The sequence below is a fragment of the Thrips palmi genome, unplaced genomic scaffold, assembly GCF_012932325.1.
Source record: "Thrips palmi isolate BJ-2018 unplaced genomic scaffold, TpBJ-2018v1 HiC_scaffold_11, whole genome shotgun sequence".
NCBI classification, from domain to species: domain Eukaryota; kingdom Metazoa; phylum Arthropoda; class Insecta; order Thysanoptera; family Thripidae; genus Thrips; species Thrips palmi.
The window spans coordinates 7,124,791-7,143,918 of NW_023144622.1; the positions used below are offsets into that span (position 1 = coordinate 7,124,791).

The 19,128-nt window shown below is 54.5% G+C and overlaps 2 protein-coding genes across 7 annotated transcripts in view; both read left to right on the forward strand.

The window, feature by feature from the left end:
* Positions 1-14,478, forward strand: part of LOC117639518 (irregular chiasm C-roughest protein) — a 139,034-nt gene extending 124,556 nt beyond the window's left edge. Inside the window, exons 4-13 of one of the 6 annotated variants that reach the window (XM_034375261.1) lie at positions 1,292-1,435; positions 1,718-1,912; positions 4,561-4,824; positions 4,895-5,370; positions 5,665-5,824; positions 7,801-7,914; positions 8,024-8,060; positions 8,201-8,251; positions 8,848-9,028; positions 13,104-14,478. In XM_034375261.1, the coding sequence (XP_034231152.1) occupies positions 1,292-1,435; positions 1,718-1,912; positions 4,561-4,824; positions 4,895-5,370; positions 5,665-5,824; positions 7,801-7,914; positions 8,024-8,060; positions 8,201-8,251; positions 8,848-9,028; positions 13,104-13,466 (1,985 nt within the window). In that variant the 3' untranslated portion in view covers positions 13,467-14,478. Of the gene's footprint in view, positions 1-1,291; positions 1,436-1,717; positions 1,913-4,560; positions 4,825-4,894; positions 5,371-5,664; positions 5,825-7,800; positions 7,915-8,023; positions 8,061-8,200; positions 8,252-8,847; positions 11,146-13,103 lie in introns of those variants that run through there. The other 5 variants (XM_034375262.1, XM_034375263.1, XM_034375265.1 and 2 more) reach the window with 5 other exon arrangements.
* Positions 14,479-16,974: 2,496 nt separating this feature from the next.
* Positions 16,975-19,070, forward strand: LOC117639709. Its single transcript, XM_034375585.1, has 5 exons — positions 16,975-17,046; positions 17,140-17,331; positions 17,410-17,536; positions 17,584-17,841; positions 18,109-19,070. Exons 2-5 carry the CDS (start codon positions 17,155-17,157, stop codon positions 18,336-18,338), a joined length of 792 nt encoding a protein of 263 aa, XP_034231476.1. The 5' UTR covers positions 16,975-17,046; positions 17,140-17,154; the 3' UTR covers positions 18,339-19,070.
* Positions 19,071-19,128: the final 58 nt, after the last annotated feature.

Sequence of the window (19,128 nt, forward strand, 5' to 3'; positions counted from 1 at the left end):
CGGCAGCCCAAAGTTCCCTTGGCATTAGACCCCTGCACTGCCCGCCGCCCCCGCCGCCCCCAACCCTCTGCTGGCTCTGCCGGCCGGCCTCCGCCGATTCAATATCTCCCCCGCTGGGTCCTCATCCAGGGATCGGCTGCGGCGGCACGCCACGGCGGCCCGAGCCCCGAGCCGCGGCCCCAAATCTCAGCCATTAGTTGGTGGAGCGGCGTCTGCGGTGAGAGCGGCGCTTCTCGATTCGACACCTTCTAGATCCCCGTGTCAACACCGCCGTTCCCCGAGCGGAGCGCGTCTCTCACTGTTTATTCAATCCTCCCGTTATTCAAAATTGGTCCTTGCTTTTTTTGTCCTTCTCGATGGCCACCGGGGAGTTGAACCCGCCGCCGCTCCCGCTCGCCGATGCACTTTCGTCTCGCGGGGCGCGGCGGGGCGGGGCGGGGCGGGGCGGGCGGGGCGGGGCGGCCTCGATTTGGTATGCATACGGCAGGCATGCCGGCGGACCGAAGGGGCCAAAGCCCGTGCCGCGGCTGGACGGCTGGACGGCTAAAGGGCTGCCGTCTGACTGGCCACCCGCCGCGCCACTCGCGTCCTACCGTACGCCCCGCTCCACTAACCCGTTGCGCACCACTGGAAAAAAAAATTTCGCGTTTTTGAATATTTTTTTGTCGGTGCCGCCACGGTGCTGCTTGATTAGTCCGCTGGAATCGCGTTACCTCGCTTCCCAGTGTGCGCACCGCGCTGCACCGCGCTGCACTGCGGGGAGGAAGAAGAAGAAGAGGAAAAAGAAACGAGACAGCGCGGCAAAGAAAGTGAAAAAAAGGGAAAGGGAAAAAGGCGGCGCGAATCCATCTAGCACTGCTCGCCCGCCGTCAGACGTTTTGCATTCATGGAGTACAGGAGCTGCAGTGGCGGCAGGAGCGGCCATGTGTGTTTGTTCTCATGACGGCACCGCCTCCACTCCACTGCGTGGCACCGCGCGGCGCAGCGCAGTGCAGCAATGCATCGCTCTTGGAGGAAAAAAAAAACAAAAACAAAAAAGGAGGAAATGGCAGAGAAAGGGTCGAAGGGCACCACGCCACTGGAACATCAGAGGCGGCCTGTGATAAATATGGCGCGGTATGTTTCCAGGCTGCCACACACACTGCAAAAAAAGACGAGAAAAATAAAATAAAAAGGGTTGATCTGGCAGAGTGGTGTTTGTTGTTGTTGCTGACGGCCCTCTGGCCGGCCGAGGCACTGCGAGGCACTGCGAGGCGCCGGCGCTGATTCTTGTTGTTGTTGCTGCTTGCAGTGGCGCCCCAGACGCCGCGGATCGAGTTCAACGGCTCCCACGTGCTGCCCGGCAGGAACGTGTCGGTGCGCGTCGGCAGCAGCGCCGTGGTCAAGTGCATCTCCCGCTTCGGCAACCCGCCGGCCAACATCCGGTGGCTGCTCGGTAAGTCCACCACACTGCGAACAGGAGGCGGTCGAAATCCTGCGGACGCGCTTTGAGCTCCAGAGTCGCTAAATGGGACTCGAACCGAACGTGTGACCCCACCAATGGATTGCTCTCCGAACGAGGAATCCATTGGTGGGGTCACACGCTCGGTTCGAGCCCTGCTTAGCGACTCTGGAGCTCAAAACGCGTCTGGACTTTCGGCCGCCGGCGCCGCCGATCTTCTGGCCCACTGTGCGCCACCGCGGAGGCCTCCATGTCTTGACCGTTCCCTCGGCGCAGGCTCCGAGGACATCACCAGCCAGGCGAACCAGACGAACGCCACGGAGGAGGACAACCACCGGCTGTACGTGGCCACGTCCTACGTGAGGATCGCGTCGGTGCGCGACCTGCACCGCCAGCCGCTGCGCTGCGTCGCCATGCACGAGTCGCACAGCACCAAGAGCCAGGACGCCGAGGTCAAGCTGGACGTGCACTGTAAGTACCTGGGAATCGAAGGGGGAAAATCTACGTTTTCCGAGAGCGAAACAAAAATTCAGTTCGCGTACGAAATTTGAAAAAAAAAATAACAAACATTTTTTTGACAAAACTGTCATTTTTTTTTTTTTTTTCCTATCGTTCTGCGGAAGGGCAGGGGTTTGTTTGAATCGGTGCCGTTAGTTTAGACGGCCCAGCCGCACACCGGGCGCGGGGCGCGCATGTCGGTCGGTCGGTCCGGTCGGTCGGACCGTCCGAAGGGAAGCACCGAGGGGCCGGCCGAAGGCCCGAAGGGTAACGGCAGCAATGCGGTTCGGAATGCGGTGCGACATCTGTGTGCGTGTGTGTGTGTGTGGTGTGCGTGTGTGTGATTCAGCACCGGGACGTGGCTGGAGTGGCAACGCTTAGTTTTGCAGTCCGATCTAAATGGGTTGCTATGGGGTCTCGCTCTCGTTCTCCCCCCCCCCCCTTTCCCCTCTCTCTCTCTCTCGCGACCACGTGGAATTAGGCGGGGTCAGCAGGCCGCCGCATCCAGAGCGGGTGGCCAGGCCAGCCGGTACTCGAACCCGTGACCCCCGAAACACAATCTGAAAATGAGAATTTTAAAGGGCAGTAGTGAAGAAGATGAGCGGCCTTGGCTTACGCGCCAACGTGTGTGAGGCGTCCGATTTTCTACTCCAATTTAACCCCGTGACCCGGCCGAGGCCGTCGCCGCCTGCTCGCAGTGCACGGCAAACAGAACAGAGGACCACAACGCGGCCAAGCGTGAGTGTGCGTGTGAGTGTGGTGTGCACTAGTGTGAGTGTGTGAACGTTTTCGCGCTGAGTTCGCACCCCTCGCGGGTCGGAGCTTCGCGGGGCTGCGGCGGGACATTCATCTCTTGTCGCGGCACAATGGGGACCCCGCCCCGCCTCCCCTGTCTGGACCGAGGCGGGGCGGGGCGCGGCGGGGCGGGGCGGGGCGGGGCGCGGGGTGTCGCGCCCCAACCTTTCCGATACGCCCTGCGTTGAGCCCCTCCCGGCGCCGCCGTGGCCTGTCTCTCTCGCACCCACGCCGGACGCCCCGTGAGTGCGACAGAGAAAGAGAGAGAGAGCTGGCCCCGGGCCGGCCCCGCAGGCGCTAAAGTGTCCGCAGTTTACCGCGGTTGGGGCCTAGTTTAGGCATCTCCGGGGAACGCGTACGTACACTGTGTGCCACACTGTGGCTCCAGATCAGCGCGATCGAGCCCCAAGTAGAGAGGGGGGGGGGCTTCCGAGTTGGTATGGCGTTGGCCTCGCACTCCGCTACAACCACACGGCCAACAAGTTAGACTCGCCTTTGCCACTCTTTCCGCCCTCTGCCGAGCGATTCCGAAAGCAAGATCCTCTGTCACTCTCCTTCTCTCTCTCACCTCACGGGCTGCCCCGCGCGTGCGACAGAGAGGCAGCGACGGAGCGACTCTTGGGCCGACACGAAACGAGGCTGCTGCCTTTTGCCGAGAAGCCCGGCGAAGTGGCGCGAAGCCACGCGAAGCCAAGCCGGTGAAGTCCTAATGAGAAATTCTTGCGTTGTCCACGGCACTGCTGGCGCCGCGCGCTGCGCTACCGACTGCCGACTGCTGCTGTGAGCAGAATAGAATTTGGCTTTGGCTCCGCGGCATTCCGCTTAGCGAGCGAGCTAGCGGGACTTCCCTCCCTCTCCCTTTCCCTCGAGGGGCGTCCCGAATGGGTGCGAGAGAGACAGAGCGGCTTGCCGGGGCAGGGACCGCGCTGACAACGCCAGGATGCCGCCGTGTGGGCGGGGCGGGGCGGGGTGCGCGCCGAGCAAGGGCGCCCGAGCGGTCCGCGCGGGTCCGCTTTCTTTTATTATCACGATTATTATTTTCGGCGTGAAATGCGAAAAGGCGAGGCGAGTCGCAGACGGCCGCCGCTTATTAATTAGGGTGCAGAGCCACCAGACGCACCTGCGGTCCCCGCCGCGGTCAGCACCGGTCTGTCTCTCTCGCACCCGCGCGGGGCGCCACGCGAGTGGGAGGGAGAGAGAGAGAGAGAGGGAGAGGTGAGGCAGGGTCAGGTGGCAACGGCCTTGGGGCTCATCAGGATGCAGAGGGTGGAGGGCCTCGCCCGGCCTCGCCAGCGCTGCAGCCTCGTTCCGAGGGGGAGGCCTGTCTCTCTCACACCTGTGCGAAACGCCCTTGAGAGAGAGAGAGAGAGAGAGAGACCTCCCCTTCGGAGTCAGCCTGCAGCGGCGGCGCAGCGGCAAACATCTTGACTGCGCCGGACTGGGCCCCCGGTAGTCCCGGTTCCCAGGCTCCCTCCCCCGCTAGGCATCCCTTCCCGGCTTCGAAATCACGGCATACCTGAGGTTTAACGGCGGACGAATGGCCCACGGGGCCGCAAGGCGTCGGGAAGGGCGGCGCGGCAGGCTGCCGCCGAACTCCACTCCGTCTCTCTCGCACTCACGGGGCGAGTGGCGGGTGCGAGAGAGACAGCGCGGCGTTCGGCCCGCTGGCAGCGAGGAATGCTGGCGCCGCCGTAGAAGTGCCGCAGCCTTCTGGACCGCTGCCCCCGCCTCGCGCAGGCCCAGGCCCCGCCCAGGGCCCCATCAGGTGGCGGTCTTATGGCCAGGCCGCCGTTCCCTCCCGTGACTTACACTTGCCTCCGTTGCAGACCCGCCCGAGGTGAGCCTGTCGGGGACGCCGACGTCCGACCTGGAGGAGAACGTGGACCGCGTGCTGCTGGCCTGCAAGGCGGACGCCAACCCGCCGGCCGCCGTCTTCTGGGAGGCCACGGACCGCGGCAACGAGCTGGTGTCCTCGCAGGAGACGCTGCAGTTCCTGCCCGTCACGCGCAAGAACGCCGGCCGCTACACGTGCCGCGCCAAGAACGAGGTGGGCTTCTCGCCGCCCGTCACCGTCTACCTGGACGTCAAGTGTAAGTACCCTTGGCGGTGAAAAAAAAACTCGTTGAACGAGTGTTTGAACCTGCGTCCTCCGCCTTCCAGACGCGCCCCGAGTGGTGGCCATCGAGCCGCGCGTCCGCACCACGACGGTCAAGCTGGGCTCCAGCGTGTCCTTCAACTGCACGGCCGAGGGCAACCCCGAGCCGTCGTACCAGTGGCTGCAGAAGATGCCCACCACGCAGGACACGGTCATCATCCGGGGGTCGCAGGCCGAGCTGGTGATGCACAACGTGACGTACGAGCACCAGGGCGAGTACGTGTGCAAGGTGACGAACCTGATCGGCGGCACGGAGCGCTCCGAGCAGAGCGAGAGCCTGTCCGTGCAGGTGAAGGGCGCGCCCCAGGTGCTGCGCAACGCCGTGGCCCGCGAGGTGAGCGTGCTGCGCGGCCAGGACGCGCACCTCAAGATGGTGGTGTGCGCCGACCCCAAGCCCAGCAAGGTGCAGTGGCACTGGGGCTCGCTGGCCGTCGACTCGGGCGCCAACAGCGGCCGCTTCCAGGCTGAGGAGCTCCTGCAGGTGAGAAACCACTCTATTCCTTTAAAAAAAGTAAAAAAAAATGTTGGATTTTATAACATTGTTGAATTCTTTAACATTGTTGAACTTTTTAACATCGTTGATTTTTTCAACATTCTTGAATTTTTTAAGATTGCTGATTTTTTAACACTGCTGAATTTTTTTTAACTCTGCTAAAATTTTAACATTGCTGGATTTTTAAACACTGATTAATTTTTTGGCAATTTAAAAGTTTTTTGACACTTTCATTTATTTGTTTTCTTATAATTGACGATGGTCTTGTTGTCCCCTTGCCAGGAGGAGCGCGAGGACTGCTACGAGGCGCGGCTGCACGTGCGCAGCGCCGACCTGGTGGACGCGCGGACGTACCACCTGACGGTGGAGAACGACCGCGGCGCCGACAGCCACATGGTGCTGCTGGCCGTCCGGGGTGAGCACGAGGCTCGAGCATCAGCAAGTACGGCGCACTGCATGGCACTGCACGCATGGCTTGGTGGACTTACGCTTCCAGGGATGGGCTTCCGACTCAAACATCAAACCAAAAATTCTTTTTAAAAAACTGGTTTTGGAAATGGTACTTTTTCTGGTTTGAGGAAGCCCATTCCTACTCTTTCATTTCCCCGTCTTGATAGGCAGGCAGGATGGTGCTTCGCCCACCACGGTTCCTTCGGTGGGTGCGACTGATCTGTTTTACTTAGCCTGTCCCCTCAGTGCCGCATGCGGCCGCACTGTCCGTCCCAGGCGAGTTTAGCGCCACTCCGCTTCAGGGGAGCGGAGCGGCGGGGCGTCGGGGCACTCCTAGCGACAATAATGCTGCCTCGCCGCCTAGAAAATGGAGCAAAAGACAATGGTGGTGAAAAAAGGGTGAATGGGGGAAAGAACGTGGGCAAAAAATATTGAATAAGGCGGAGGCACACTGGTAAAGAGGGACTGTACTGGGGCCGCAGCCCGCAGCCCTGGGCGCATCGCTAGGGCTGGCCTGCCTGGGGCGCGGTCGGCACGCTGTCACACACAATCAGACAGACTGCCAACTCCAGCACAAAATGTATCCCCTTCTTGCCTTGGCCCTCGCCTCGGCCTCGGCCTGCCCCCCCCCCCCCCCCCCCCCCCAGGCCCGCGCCAGCCCTGTCCTAGCAGGCGACACCAACGGAGGGGACAAATTTTAAATGGGCTTGAACAATTCATCGCCAATTTCGCCACACCCCATACCGCGCTCCAGGTGAAAGTACAATGCAAGATGCGTTCAATATGCAAATCTCTTTTTAGTAACGACTTTAGAGACACTGCCGTCGTCTTCGTCGTCGGTGGGGAGCATGTGAGTAAGACGCGGTGCGAAGTTCGGCAAGATGGAGGGGCACACGAGGTCCAGAGCGTGCTGGCGTTTGCTTATGCGGGAGCACACTTGCTGTGACTAGCACACATCACTAGCACTCTTCACTATGACCTTGCTGTGCATGGCTACAACATTAATCCTTTTAAAAATCCCGCCCCGGAGCTCGGAGTTGACCCGGGGGCGGTTGCACGTCGGCACGCCGACTAGCGATCGGGTAGTTGCTACACCTGTAGTCCCGCGGCTTAGCACAGCCACTAGTTCCTTAGTTCAGCGCAGTAGTTCTTGCAGCGTATACGAACTGGCGGTGGCGCGCTTTTGAAACACTGCTGAACAAGTTGGCGCGAAAATTCGAAAAGTTTTGTGTGTCTGGGGCCGATACGGCGCTGGCAGGAATCCAATAAGAACAAAGAGTGGCCGTCTCTTGCACGACTTTAATTCGGTAAGCCAGCCCCCACGGCGTGCCTCTGTCGGTGAGAGGTTGCGAGGGGCGGGGGGCGGCGGGGGCGGATCGGCACACATGTCACGTAGTTCCTACCCCGGCCGCCCCGGCCGCCCCCTCCAGCCGACTCGCGGAGAGCAGACGGAATCGAATCGCTTCATCGGATTCTCTCCGAGTATTATGCTCGTTCGGCATTAATCTCCCTCCAAATACCTACACTCGGACGGAAAATCGCACCCCTCGCAAGCGTGCGTGACAAACATATAGTAGTACACACAGGCCAGGGAACTCTGTAGACTGTGGATGACAACAATGGTTAGTTTAGAGTTTTTGTGCGGCTGCATGCGTGTTGGTGGTAGTGGGATGTTTGTGTGTGTGTGCGCGCGCGGCCCTGTGCCGCGTTCCCTGCCTCATTTGCATGTTTCCTTGTTTTGCGATTCATTTGAATGTTGTCAAGCTTGCTACTGCATAAAAATATTGCGACTTGCTATAATTTAATTAAAAGCTTATACATTGTCTGTTTCACTTTTTCTTTTGAATCAAAATTTTTCTCTGTTGTTAGTCAATGAGTCAGTTATTTTTCAATTAATTAATCAAGTCGCATAATTATGACATAAGTATGATTTTGCTCTAACAGCCAATCTGTGTGATCCTTTTCCAGAACCAGTTTCGATGACAACTTTGCTGAGCGTTGCCTCTGGGTGCCTACTTCTGTTGTTACTTCTCGTTCTACTCTCTGTGTATGCGGTTCGGAGAGAAAAATGCTGTTTTGCCAGTAAGTATGCTACTCTGTGCGTTGCATTAACATCCACTGTTGACCTATTCATTTTTTTGTGGTTAAAAAATTGAACACCAATGACTTATCTTTTCCTTTCAATCTGTTGTAGGGAGAGGTGACTTCAGGCCGGCGGATTTGGAAAGGTAAGACAATTGCTTTTACTCCTAGTTTCAAGTGTTCTATCGTAATACAAAATCTATGATAAATCATTGAGTGCGGGTAACAATCACACCAATGCTCTTAGGCAAACAAAAAATGTATTCGCCATTCTCCTTGGCCACAGGTTGGATCGAGCAAAGGCAAAGAGATTGGATAATCTTGATTATGACATAAGGTCAGTTGCTCATCGCATTCAATAGTGGAGCGCATGGCAACTTGTCGAGCTTTTATATTAGTTGTTTCCATCCAAATGGTAATACGGCATAGTTCAGAATTTCAAGCCAAGCTTTATTCGTTGTCAACGCACAGGTGGAGACTCACAGGCAGCTTTTTTATATTTTTCTGTGTATCACCGTCACTTTTTATGTTCCACTAGCACAATATGTACCAACTACACTCGCATTACATCTGAAATGTGAACTGCATTATGTCCAATTGTTTTGCTTACCAGTGATTTTGAAGCGAATGAGCTGCTTTACATCATTCAACTTGTTCATTTTTTTAAATTTCTTGCATGGTAGGATGTTTGACTACACAGTTAGAAAATTTCAATACTGCTTCGGCGCAGCAAGTCTTAAAGATTCACTGCAGCATCGGAAACGGAGTCCGCGAGCGCCTGCAGAGGTTCCGCGTAGGCCACGCGCCCAGCATCCGTGCGACACGGGCGCTGTGTTGCCTACCCTGGACTTCGCAGGCGCTCGGGCTCGGCGCTAGTGTCTCGTGCCGTGTCCGGGAACGCTTTCACTAACGCACTGTCTCTCCTGTTGGCAGCGAGAAGAGCGACGTGGACTCGACGTCCGGCAAGAAGACGCCCCGGATAGACGGGTCGCTGGGCAACAACGCCGTGGTGGGCATCGGGCCCGACCACCACTACGGCCACCAGTCCCCGATCCCCGTGCACCACCGGATACCCCAGCACATCACGGCGGGCGGATCCCCGGAGGCCATGAAGGTTAGGCTAGCCGCCATGGTGCTCCAGGCACCGACCAGGGTGTAGCGCATCGCGCAGCCTAGCGCAGCCTAGCTCTGGCCCGGGGCCTGACGTCCTGACCTAGAGGTCCTGGCCCTGTGCCTTGTGGTCTGCTGCCCCGCCCCGCCCCGCCACCCCGCTTGGATACTGCTATATGGCTGTGCCCATATGCCCCGCGCCCCGCCGCCGCAAGCCCTCCTAAACCCCCGTAGTGTGAGCTGCAGCAGTGTGACGCCAGTGTGTGTGTGTGTCCGTGTGTGTGTTGTGTGTCGTTGTGGTTTCACTGCCAAAGCTAACTTGCAAGTTTGGTCCTCATTGTGTGATGGCTCTCTTACTTTTTCTGCTCTCTTAGTGTTTTTTTTTCTGTCTCTCTCTTCTGTCCATTAGAGTAATGAAGTAGTGGGGCGGGTGAAAAGACCTAATAGCTACTGAAATGACAATAATTTTTCAATTCTCCAGTTTTCTTGGATTTTTTTATCACTGCTTTTTAGTACATATCCAGAATATGTAGAATAAGGTACTACCACATTTGACCTATTTGAAAAACAGGTTCTTATTGTTAGAACGTCTTAGCAGGAGCGAGATTTCCATACGTCAATTCAGGTCACTTGGGTCAAATTTTGCAAAATTCTTAAACAAGTAGATTTGTGTGACCTATTATGTCATCAGTAGTCCTCGCTGTGCCATTAGGTTTTTTAATATAATTTTTATTAAAAAAGTAATGTAGTTAGAAGAACAAGTTTAGGAGCTATGAGCTATTGGCTCATCAGAGTCAGGTGAATTGGAAGTTGGAAATCCCAAGCAGGGTTGACAGGTCCCGTCCAGCAACAGCCTCCTCTCTGCTACCTATGCTTTGCATTTGTGTTTGTCCTCAGTGCATCTCTTTGAACTGATGCACTGTGTGCAAAGTGTAGTGTGTGTTGCTTAAAACTGTTGTGTCTGCAAATGGACTGCCTCACACAACAGTGTGAACTGAACTAATGTCTTTTATCTGTGTGTTGCTGTGTGATTTTTTTATTCTCTTTAACCAATGTGAGTCGTGAAGCCTCAAAAACTGTAATTGTTTATGCTGATCTCATTAGAATCCTTAGAGGGTTTGATCTCCATAATCAGCACTGAAATGTCTTCCATGTTGTCAAACCAGTTATTTAAAAAAAAAAACATTATTTTAACGTTTGGTTTCACTTTTTGCACGTTTATTTTGCACACTCATAATTTTTCACTTTTTTGTGTGTTTGTTTGTTTGTTTGTTTGATTGTTTGTTTTTGTTTCTTGTTTTCCTTAAGAAGCCCAATCTATTAGAAATGCATATCTGTAGTTGGAATCTGCTTGAGCTCATGGTTCTGAACATAAAATGTACTGATGTCTTCAGACCATGAGCCCACTGACTCCTTCTTGCTTCTGACCTTAGTGTACGCAGTACGCTGTGCTGAGGGTGATTTTCATGTAGAATGTTCCTGCATTTGTGCAACCATGTTGTACATCCTACTGTCATATTTAATGTACTTAGGAGAATAAGCCTCAGACTGATTACGTAGAATGCAAACTAGTACTATGCAAAGCTCTATCGTAGTGAACGTGCATGCAAAAATGCCAATAATGATTGACACTTCTTCTTGTCAAAAATTTTTACACATATGAAACCAAATGCTTCTTGGGCAATAATTAAGACATTTCCTAGAGACCCTCCCATAAAAGGATAAGTTTATAATTTTTACATTGAATATTTAATTTTATTGTACCATATGATGACTTAGTTTCATCTTGTTGATTTTGTGAATAATTATTTATGCCTTTGTATTATATTATTTAAAAAGCCCATTTATTCTGAGTGTAAATTAATGAAAAAAGTAAATTGCCTATTTATGAAACTATCCATTTTACAATGGATGTGTCCTGTACAGTCAATCTGCATAGTCAGTCAATCTAGACATAATCTGTATAAAGAAGAGGTTGAGTGCAAATAAATTAATTCTGTAAATATTGTATTAAAAGCTGCCTTGTCAAAGCTTTGACAGTTTTTAAGTTACTTGTTTTTGTGTCAGATATTTCAGTACACAAATAAATGTTATAAAATAAGTTTTATAACAAGAGATTTACATTTAGTTTTATTTGAGTTACCTTTGTTTATTGAGAGGAAATATTTCTGTACACTCAGAACATTCAAGGCGCCTCCTTTACAGATCAATAACATTATATTTTGATGGAGTTAAAACGTTGTTCATTCCATTTCACATTGCGACGGACTTATTAATTTACCACTCATCTCTCACACAGGTTATCTTGATTCAATAGCATCCTCTCTTTTTGTTGCCTTGTTTTGCTAAATCAGCATTTGATTCCATCCGGCTCTTTCTTTTTCGTTTAAATTGTAGTATGTTCCTATTAGCCTGCTTCCTTATTTCCCCCACATATGGAGCTTGCTTCTTGCGCTGTATGAGCATCTTTTACCCCATCCTTAAAGGAGCACTAAAGGCAAGCAAATGTAAGAATTTTAACTACAGCTCTTAAACTTCATTTTCTATAGAAACTGCAGAAATAACTAGGCGAAGTTACATGTCCCATCCTTCCCTTTCTTCCCAAAGCAGAAACAATCTTTGGAATGTTGCATGATAGAGAATGGAAATTGTCTTCACAAGCCTTCACAAAAAGCACAACCCCACGCACGAGTTACGTACACTTGTACAGATTTGTAAGCACCTCACCGTAGTCTCACATCCAATGAAATGGTGAAATGGTATTTGTACTTTAGCAATTAGCATCGCTAGTGCTCACACAATTCATTTCTTTACTGCACTTCTTGTCATTTGTAGCAGCCAATCGTGATATGTTCAAGAGTAGCTCAGAACGCAGAGGAAGCAGCCGCCTCGATAAAGAATCAAGGTTTGACTCCCAGTCATGGCGGCGTATGCTCAAAGAATTCCAGTTTTTCGCCAGAAAAAGACTGTTTAGGGCCGAAATGGCCCCTGAAATAGTGTCAGGAGTCTTGAGGGAGTGCTCCAGCAACGTCATACTCGAGTTTAGGCCACTTTAAATTTTTGTCCAAAAACGTGAAAAAACCATGATGTATAGCCTTAACATTTTTTCGACGAAAATGGTCGACCACCTCCGATTTGTCTGAAATTCATATGGAACGTTGCTATGGGTCTAAGAAACAGATGTCCGGTGCCCAATGGCCTTTGACACATTCTATTTGGTGAGAAAATAACTTTTCCCGTGACGCTAGTGCAGCGTTGGTGCGGTGGGGAAGCTATGGACGATGGGTTGCCTACCTGTCCGGCGCATGGCCAAAGAATTCCAGTTTTCCGCCAGAAAAACTCCGTTAAGAGCCAAAATGGTCCTCCAAATAGTGTCAGGAGTCTTGAGGGAGTGCCCCAGCAACGTCATACTCGAGTTTAGGCCACTTTAAATTTTTGTCCAAAAACGTGAAAAAACCATGATGTATAGCCTTAACATTTTTTCGACGAAAATGGTCGACCACCTCCGATTTGTCTGAAATTCATATGGAACGTTGCTATGGGTCTAAGAAACAGATGTCCGGTGCCCAATGGCCTTTGACACATTCTATTTGGTGAGAAAATAACTTTTCCCGTGACGCTAGTGCAGCGTTGGTGCGGTGGGGAAGCTATGGACGATGGGTTGCCTACCTGTCCGGCGCATGGCCAAAGAATTCCAGTTTTCCGCCAGAAAAACACCGTTAAGAGCCAAAATGGTCCTCCAAATAGTGTCAGGAGTCTTAGAGGGAGGTGCTCCAGCACTCAAATTCAGGCTGTTTTTAATTTTTTGACCAAAATGTGCAAAAACCGTGATGTAAGCTTTTTTTCGACGATAATGGTTGACCGGCGATACACCGTGCCCAAAATTTGACTGATGCTACCGGATTCCGAGTGAATGAACCAGGTTCGAGGCAGGCTGAGTCTGAGGCATGTCGCATGTCACATGGTCGCCAAGGGTTCCGCGGGGTTGGGCCAGGCCGCCAGGCCACCAGGCTCCAGCACTGCGTGCTAATGCTGATGGTTCTTTGGTTCTTTCTGTTGTGCTGCCTGACTCCCTGCAGCACCCCGAGCGGGCCTCGACCACGGAGAGGCGGCGCCGGAAGAGCAGCGGCTCCAGCCACCGGCACCGCGACCGGCCGGGCCACCGCCACGAGCCCAAGCAGCAGCAGGACTACCACGAGTACCAGCAGCAGCCGCACCAGCAGGGCTACCAGCAGGGCTACCAGCGGGTGCTGCCGTCCAACAGTGGCGCGGCCGCCAGGCTGTCCATGCTCAACAGCATGAACCTGCAGCACAGCTCGGCGTCGCCGCAGGGCTCGCCGCCGGCGCAGGCCTACTTCCTGCCCTCCACGCACAGCATGGGCTTCAACGACCTGGCGCACGCCTACTTCCAGCCCAACAGCTACGAGCGGGCCGAGATCTAGGACCCCGCCCCGCGCCGCCCGCGCCGCCCGCGCCGTCCGCGCCCTGGACCCGTTCAGTAACGTCGCTCGAATCCTCGCGCCGAAAAGTTGAGAGAGTGGGATCAAAATTGCCGTTAATGGTCACTTGATGTCAAGCCGAACCGGAGGGCCATTCAGGCCTTCCCTTCAAGGCCACAAAAGGACTTTTCCTATTTTTCTTTGACATTAGGGGGCAGAGTAAAGGAGTGATTCTACATGGAAATGCATGCAGATGCCTTTGCCTCGAAAGATAACCGTTTTCCTTTCCATTTTCTTTGCACTCTACTGAGTGCATGCCTACTTATAGTCAGTAGTGTCTTCTTCATAGACTTTTAACATATTTAACCGCAGACTCACCCCCTAGACTGAAACCAGCCTGTGTTCTTAAGTACGACACTTGAACCCCTTTCTTAGTTCAACACTACCATTTCGTAGTCCCTGAATTAATTTAATTGTCAATGTGACAATACTGGCTATACTCCAAGTGTCCATGAATTGTAAATATGTACATCTGTCTATTTGTCGTTTTTGTTGTTTATACAAGTCTTTACCTTTGTTGATTTGTCAAATATTTAGAATCTGATGGGCTTGCATAGAGTGCGAGTACATCCAAAGAATTTATCCTTTTTGAATTCACCTAAGCCTTGCCTTACATTAAAATTTAATTAAAATGTGATCATTAAAGAGTTTCTTTGTTCATGAAAAAAAATCGTCACTGCCATTTGATTAATTTAACTTACAACTGTGTTTGAGTATCTTTCCCTTTACAGCACCTCAGCATCCCTACAACACGGTCATCCTGATAACACAAGCCGATTTTACTAATGTTGATACGTTTTGTATGATTTTTGTACAGTGTAAATATGTAATATACATTAATTGTAAGTAACTGTGTTTCTTTAAAAAATAAATAAATGAATATATATGTGAATATATGTATAGACCAAGAGATCAATACGAAAGAGTGGTTGTGAACGAAGAATGTAGAAGAATAAACGGTTTATTAATTGCAAAAGCTTTGAGTTTAATCAATTACTACCCTAAAATCATACCTCCCAGAATCAGAAATGACGAACAAATTGAAATGTCAAGCAAAGGGTCAAATTCAAGCAGGAAAAGTCACTTGAGAATCCAAAGACAATTTAAAATAAACCAAATATATTACTATTTCTCAAGATGGGCCATATCTGTTGCCCTGCCGGAGCATCGAGGCACGCCCAAGGGCTTTCAAGGGATTTCACAATTTCACCCGCGCACTAGCGCCTGACAGCGTAGGCAACACACAGAGAAGCAGGACGCCGGCGACCAGCGGGTTGCCTACGCGCCGCGTCACAGGCGCTTCCTGCAGCCTGATTCCGAGCACTGCTTTCGTCGCTCTGTCTCTCTCGCTCCTACACGGGGCGCCCCACGAGTGCGAGAGAGACAGAGTGTGAGTGGGATGGAAGAGGCTCTCGAAGGGGATGCGAAATGCACTCACGGGCTGAACGCTGGCGGGCGGCAACCACGCCACTTCCTGGCTGCAGCGCGGACAAGCAGACAGCGTGCACTGCACGCGGAAGACGACGCGAGGGGGCGCACTCGCCTGGCGTGGCGTGGCGTGGCGTGTCGCCGACTGGCACGATAGGGGCTGTTTAAAGTTGCAGCACGCCCCCGGGCGCCAACAGGAACACGCACGCCTGCCCGCACGCGCGCCGCGCGCCACGGCCGTGCCCTGCACGCGGTGCACGCGGAGGCGGCACTCGCCACACACGGCTCGCCGCGCCTGCCGCGCCACCAGGGTAAGTGCGGTCCAGTCTCTACCCCGCGTGCCGAGACGCAGGGTCTCTCGCGCGCGGAGTAGCGACGGCCCGGTTCGGAGAGCGGGGCAAACTGACAGCGCTTTGGCCGGGTGGCTTGGAGTTTCACAGCGAGGGTTGGTTTTCCCTCACTTCTTGGCCTTTGCAGCCCGGCCAAAACACACCCGTTGACAAGTGCATGAAAGATACTACAGCGAACGAGATAAGGGTTGCGGGACAGAAAAGAGTAGTTGAACGGGAGGTGTTTCCGCAAGATGAGGACGGATGGGACGCAAGAGATGTGCGAAGAAGTAGAGTGGCGGGAGGAAGCGGAGGCCGACAGAGGCACGCGCGAGACGGAGACGGAGGAGCGACACTCGGGAGAGGTAAGGCTGCGAGCTGCGGAGCGGGGGGTCGCTTCGACTCTCTCGCCCCCTGAGTGCGACAGAGACGGAGCGACGGCGTGACTGACGGCCAGCTCTGTCCCGAGGCCCTGTACGGCGTGAGCGACTTCCAGCACGTCGACTTCAACAAGAGGGTGGGCCTGCTGCTGGAGCGCCTGTTCCCGGGGGAGGTGCACCGCCGGTCCCTCAAGGTGGACAGGATCAAGAGCAGGGGGAGCGGCGACGCGCTGCCCATCAGCCTCGCCCACGTCGAGCTCATGACCGGTACGTCGCTCTGTCTCTCTCGCACTCACGGGGCGTCCCGTACAGGTGCGAGAGAGACGGACTCTCGGAATTAATGCGGCGGTTCCCGGTCAGCAGGCCTCATCAACAGGATGGCGTTCAAAGACGCGCTGACCCACCGCAGCCCCGGCCTCAAGATCTACAGGGCCGCTCAAGTGTCGCAGCAGATCCGAAAGTACACCTACAGGAAGAGGAAGGCCTTCGAGCTGAGCCGGCTGCCGGCCACCGAGCGAGACAAAATTAAGAAGACGAGACAAGACAAAGCGAAGCTCCTCAGGCAGAAAAGGGGGGATGTGACTCACCTATCGGAATTAGCGCGTCCCCAGAATTGAAGGGCCCTTTCCCGGGAGGAGGATTATCTGTACAGACTAGTGCTAATTGATAAATTAACTTTATGGTGCCCGATGGTCCTGATTGTGTTCAAGTGTCCCCTATGCACACGTCGTTGCGCAACATGTGAAAGTTGGTTGCGCCAATGGTGAAACTAGCACGGTTTGCGTTTGTTTGGAATGGTTCAGAAGCGAATGAAGCTGGCCGGTGACGCCGTGGAGGCGATGGAGGACGTGGAGACCGTGGAGACGCCCCTGGCCCGCCTGCTGCAGCGCTGGCACCTCCACCTCCGGGACGACGCCAACAAGTCGCGCTGCCAGCGGATGGTCATTCGCGTGCGAGGCTCCAAGGTCATTTTTCAGTTCCCCGACCTGGTCGCGGGTTCAAGTACCAGTACCTCCGTCATTTTTTTTTCGTACTATTATTTTTGGTGACACGGTACACGAAATTGCCGGATTCTGAGTCACTCAAACAGTTTTCAAGACTTAAAAAAAAAAAAAAAAATTTGTTGTTGACTGCGTGTTGCGTGCTGCGGGCTTACAGTGGGTGGTGCCGGGCTTCGCGGTGTTCATGGTGCGCAGTCTGCTGGACGCCGTGTTCAACGACAACTTCGCCCGGCGCCACACCCCGCTGCTGCACTTCGCGTCCGTGTACGGCTCCATGTGGAGCGTCATCTTCTTCGTGGGCCGCGCCGCGGAGTGCGCGCGCGCCGTGGGGCGCCTCGTGCCCGTCGCCGAGCACATCGGGCTCCACGCCGACGACGCCACCAAGGTGCGCCACGGCCTCGACGGCGCCTCGAACAAGGCGCCAGCAGGTTCACTCCGCTCATCAATTTGTAATTTATTGTGCTGGGTAATGGGTTAGGCCCAGCTGGGGCGGATGGCCGGGCGACTGAGGACCACGATGTGGACACTGCTGGTGATCGGCGTGCTGCACTTCGTCCTGGGCACCGGCACCATCCTCTCCGCGCAGAAGTACTCCACCGTGACGCTCTGGTTCTACGGGCGGCGCGCGCGCTGGGCCGCCGTCGCCAACCTCTTGCTGTGCGTCGAGGAGGTAACTAGCGTAACACGTTAGAATACCGGTTAAGATCCTTCGCTAGACCCCCTCCGCCAAACTGCCCCGGGGGCCCAGGTGGCCGTGCTGGCCGTGGCCGTGGTGGCGTACTACAGCCTGCTGGCCGTCGTCTTCGTGGTGTTCTCGGCCTGCACCGCGCTCTTCCGCGCCATCGCCTCGGCGTCCCTGGGCGCCGGCGCCAGGGGCTCGGCGGCGCTGCGCGAGGTGGCCGCCCTCCAGACGGCGGTGCAGGGCAGCGCGCTGCGGATGCGCCTCGCCTACCAGACCCCCCTGCTGCACATGGTGAGCACGGCGTCCGCCTCGCCACTGCACTGCCAACGCCTCCCCGGAGAGACACCCCCCTGCTTGTGCAGCTCGGCGCCGCGTTCCTGGTGCCCCTCGTCGTCACGGTGGAGCTCATCGGCACCCTGAACACCGCCACGCCCGCCAAGTTCGTCAACCTGGCCGTGCGGCTGGTGGCCAACATCTTCGTGCCTCTGTGCGTCGTCGGTGAGTGCTCCTCCCCCTTCTTTGAGACGCGCGAGCCCCGGCTACGAGAGCACAGTGCGCCAGAGGACCTGAGCTCCAAAGTCGCTAAGCAGGACTCGAACCGAACGTGTGACCCCATCAATGGATTCCTCGTTCGGAGAGCAATCCATTGGTGGGGTCACTTGTTCGGTTCTACCCCCATTTAACGACTCTGGAGCTGAAAACGCGTTTAGAATTTTGTCCGCCCCCTCCGGTCTTCTGGCCCACTGTGGAGTGCCCTGCTCGCAGGCCAGATGCTGGAGACGGCGGGCGGGCTGCTGGAGGTGAGCCTCTACGAGGGCCCCTGGACGGAGGAGGACGCCGCGTCGCGCCTGCTCCGCCTGCTGCTGATGCAGGCCGCCGCCCCGGACGGCGGCATCACGGCGCTGGGGCTGGGCCGCCTCAACGCCAGGTCCGGCCTGGGCCTGCTGCGCCAGTGGTTCAACTCCATCAACGTCCTGTCCAAGTTGACCAACTAGCCACTGCATCCCTGTCTGTTCGCTTTCTCTATTTATTTCGTGTCGAGAAACAAGGATTGTTCTGCAGGACTCGGATTTTGGTAGAGCGACGGACTTTGTACCTCGTGATGCGTTCGGTCGCCCGCGGTCACCTGACTGCCATGCCCGTGTGAGGGCCTGATCATGCGCTGATCAGTAAATCGCTATCTGGGTGTGTTTTTCGCGGCCGCGTAGTCGCATTGCACACGGCAAGTCAAGTCAGGCGGCGGTGCTCTTCTGAAAAAAAGATAATAGGCACCGCGCGGTTCGAGAGGCCATCCTGAAAAAATAAAAAGTATTTGCTGAGTGCCGAGTTTCGTCAAGACTAAACGAACTACTACCCACAGAGTGCGACAGTTCTGAAATTATATCGTCTCGAATCCCATCTCACTCCCTCTCCATTTTCACAACGCAAAGGAAAGAGGAAAAGAAGTATTTCCTAGGATCGCACATGTCTGATCACACTTATCGTTATCGTTTTCTCAAAAGTGAATGCAACTAGAGTACGAAAGCGATAAGTCATGGCGGTGTTTCTGAAGCGGGACCGAGTGTATTAAAAGTATTCTGGATGCCATCTCGAAGATGCCATCAAGTGCAGAGGCTTTTTCAGTGCGGGCCCGTGTTTCGATAAGGTTTCACACGGGCCACTGCTCTGGGTTAGTTGTTGACCCACCGCGGGCGTGGGGCGTTCGCCTCGCCCGCCCCGCCCCGCCCCGCCCCGCCCCGCCTCGTCCCGGTCCCCCGCCGCCGCGCCGCGCTTGCGCCGCTCGCG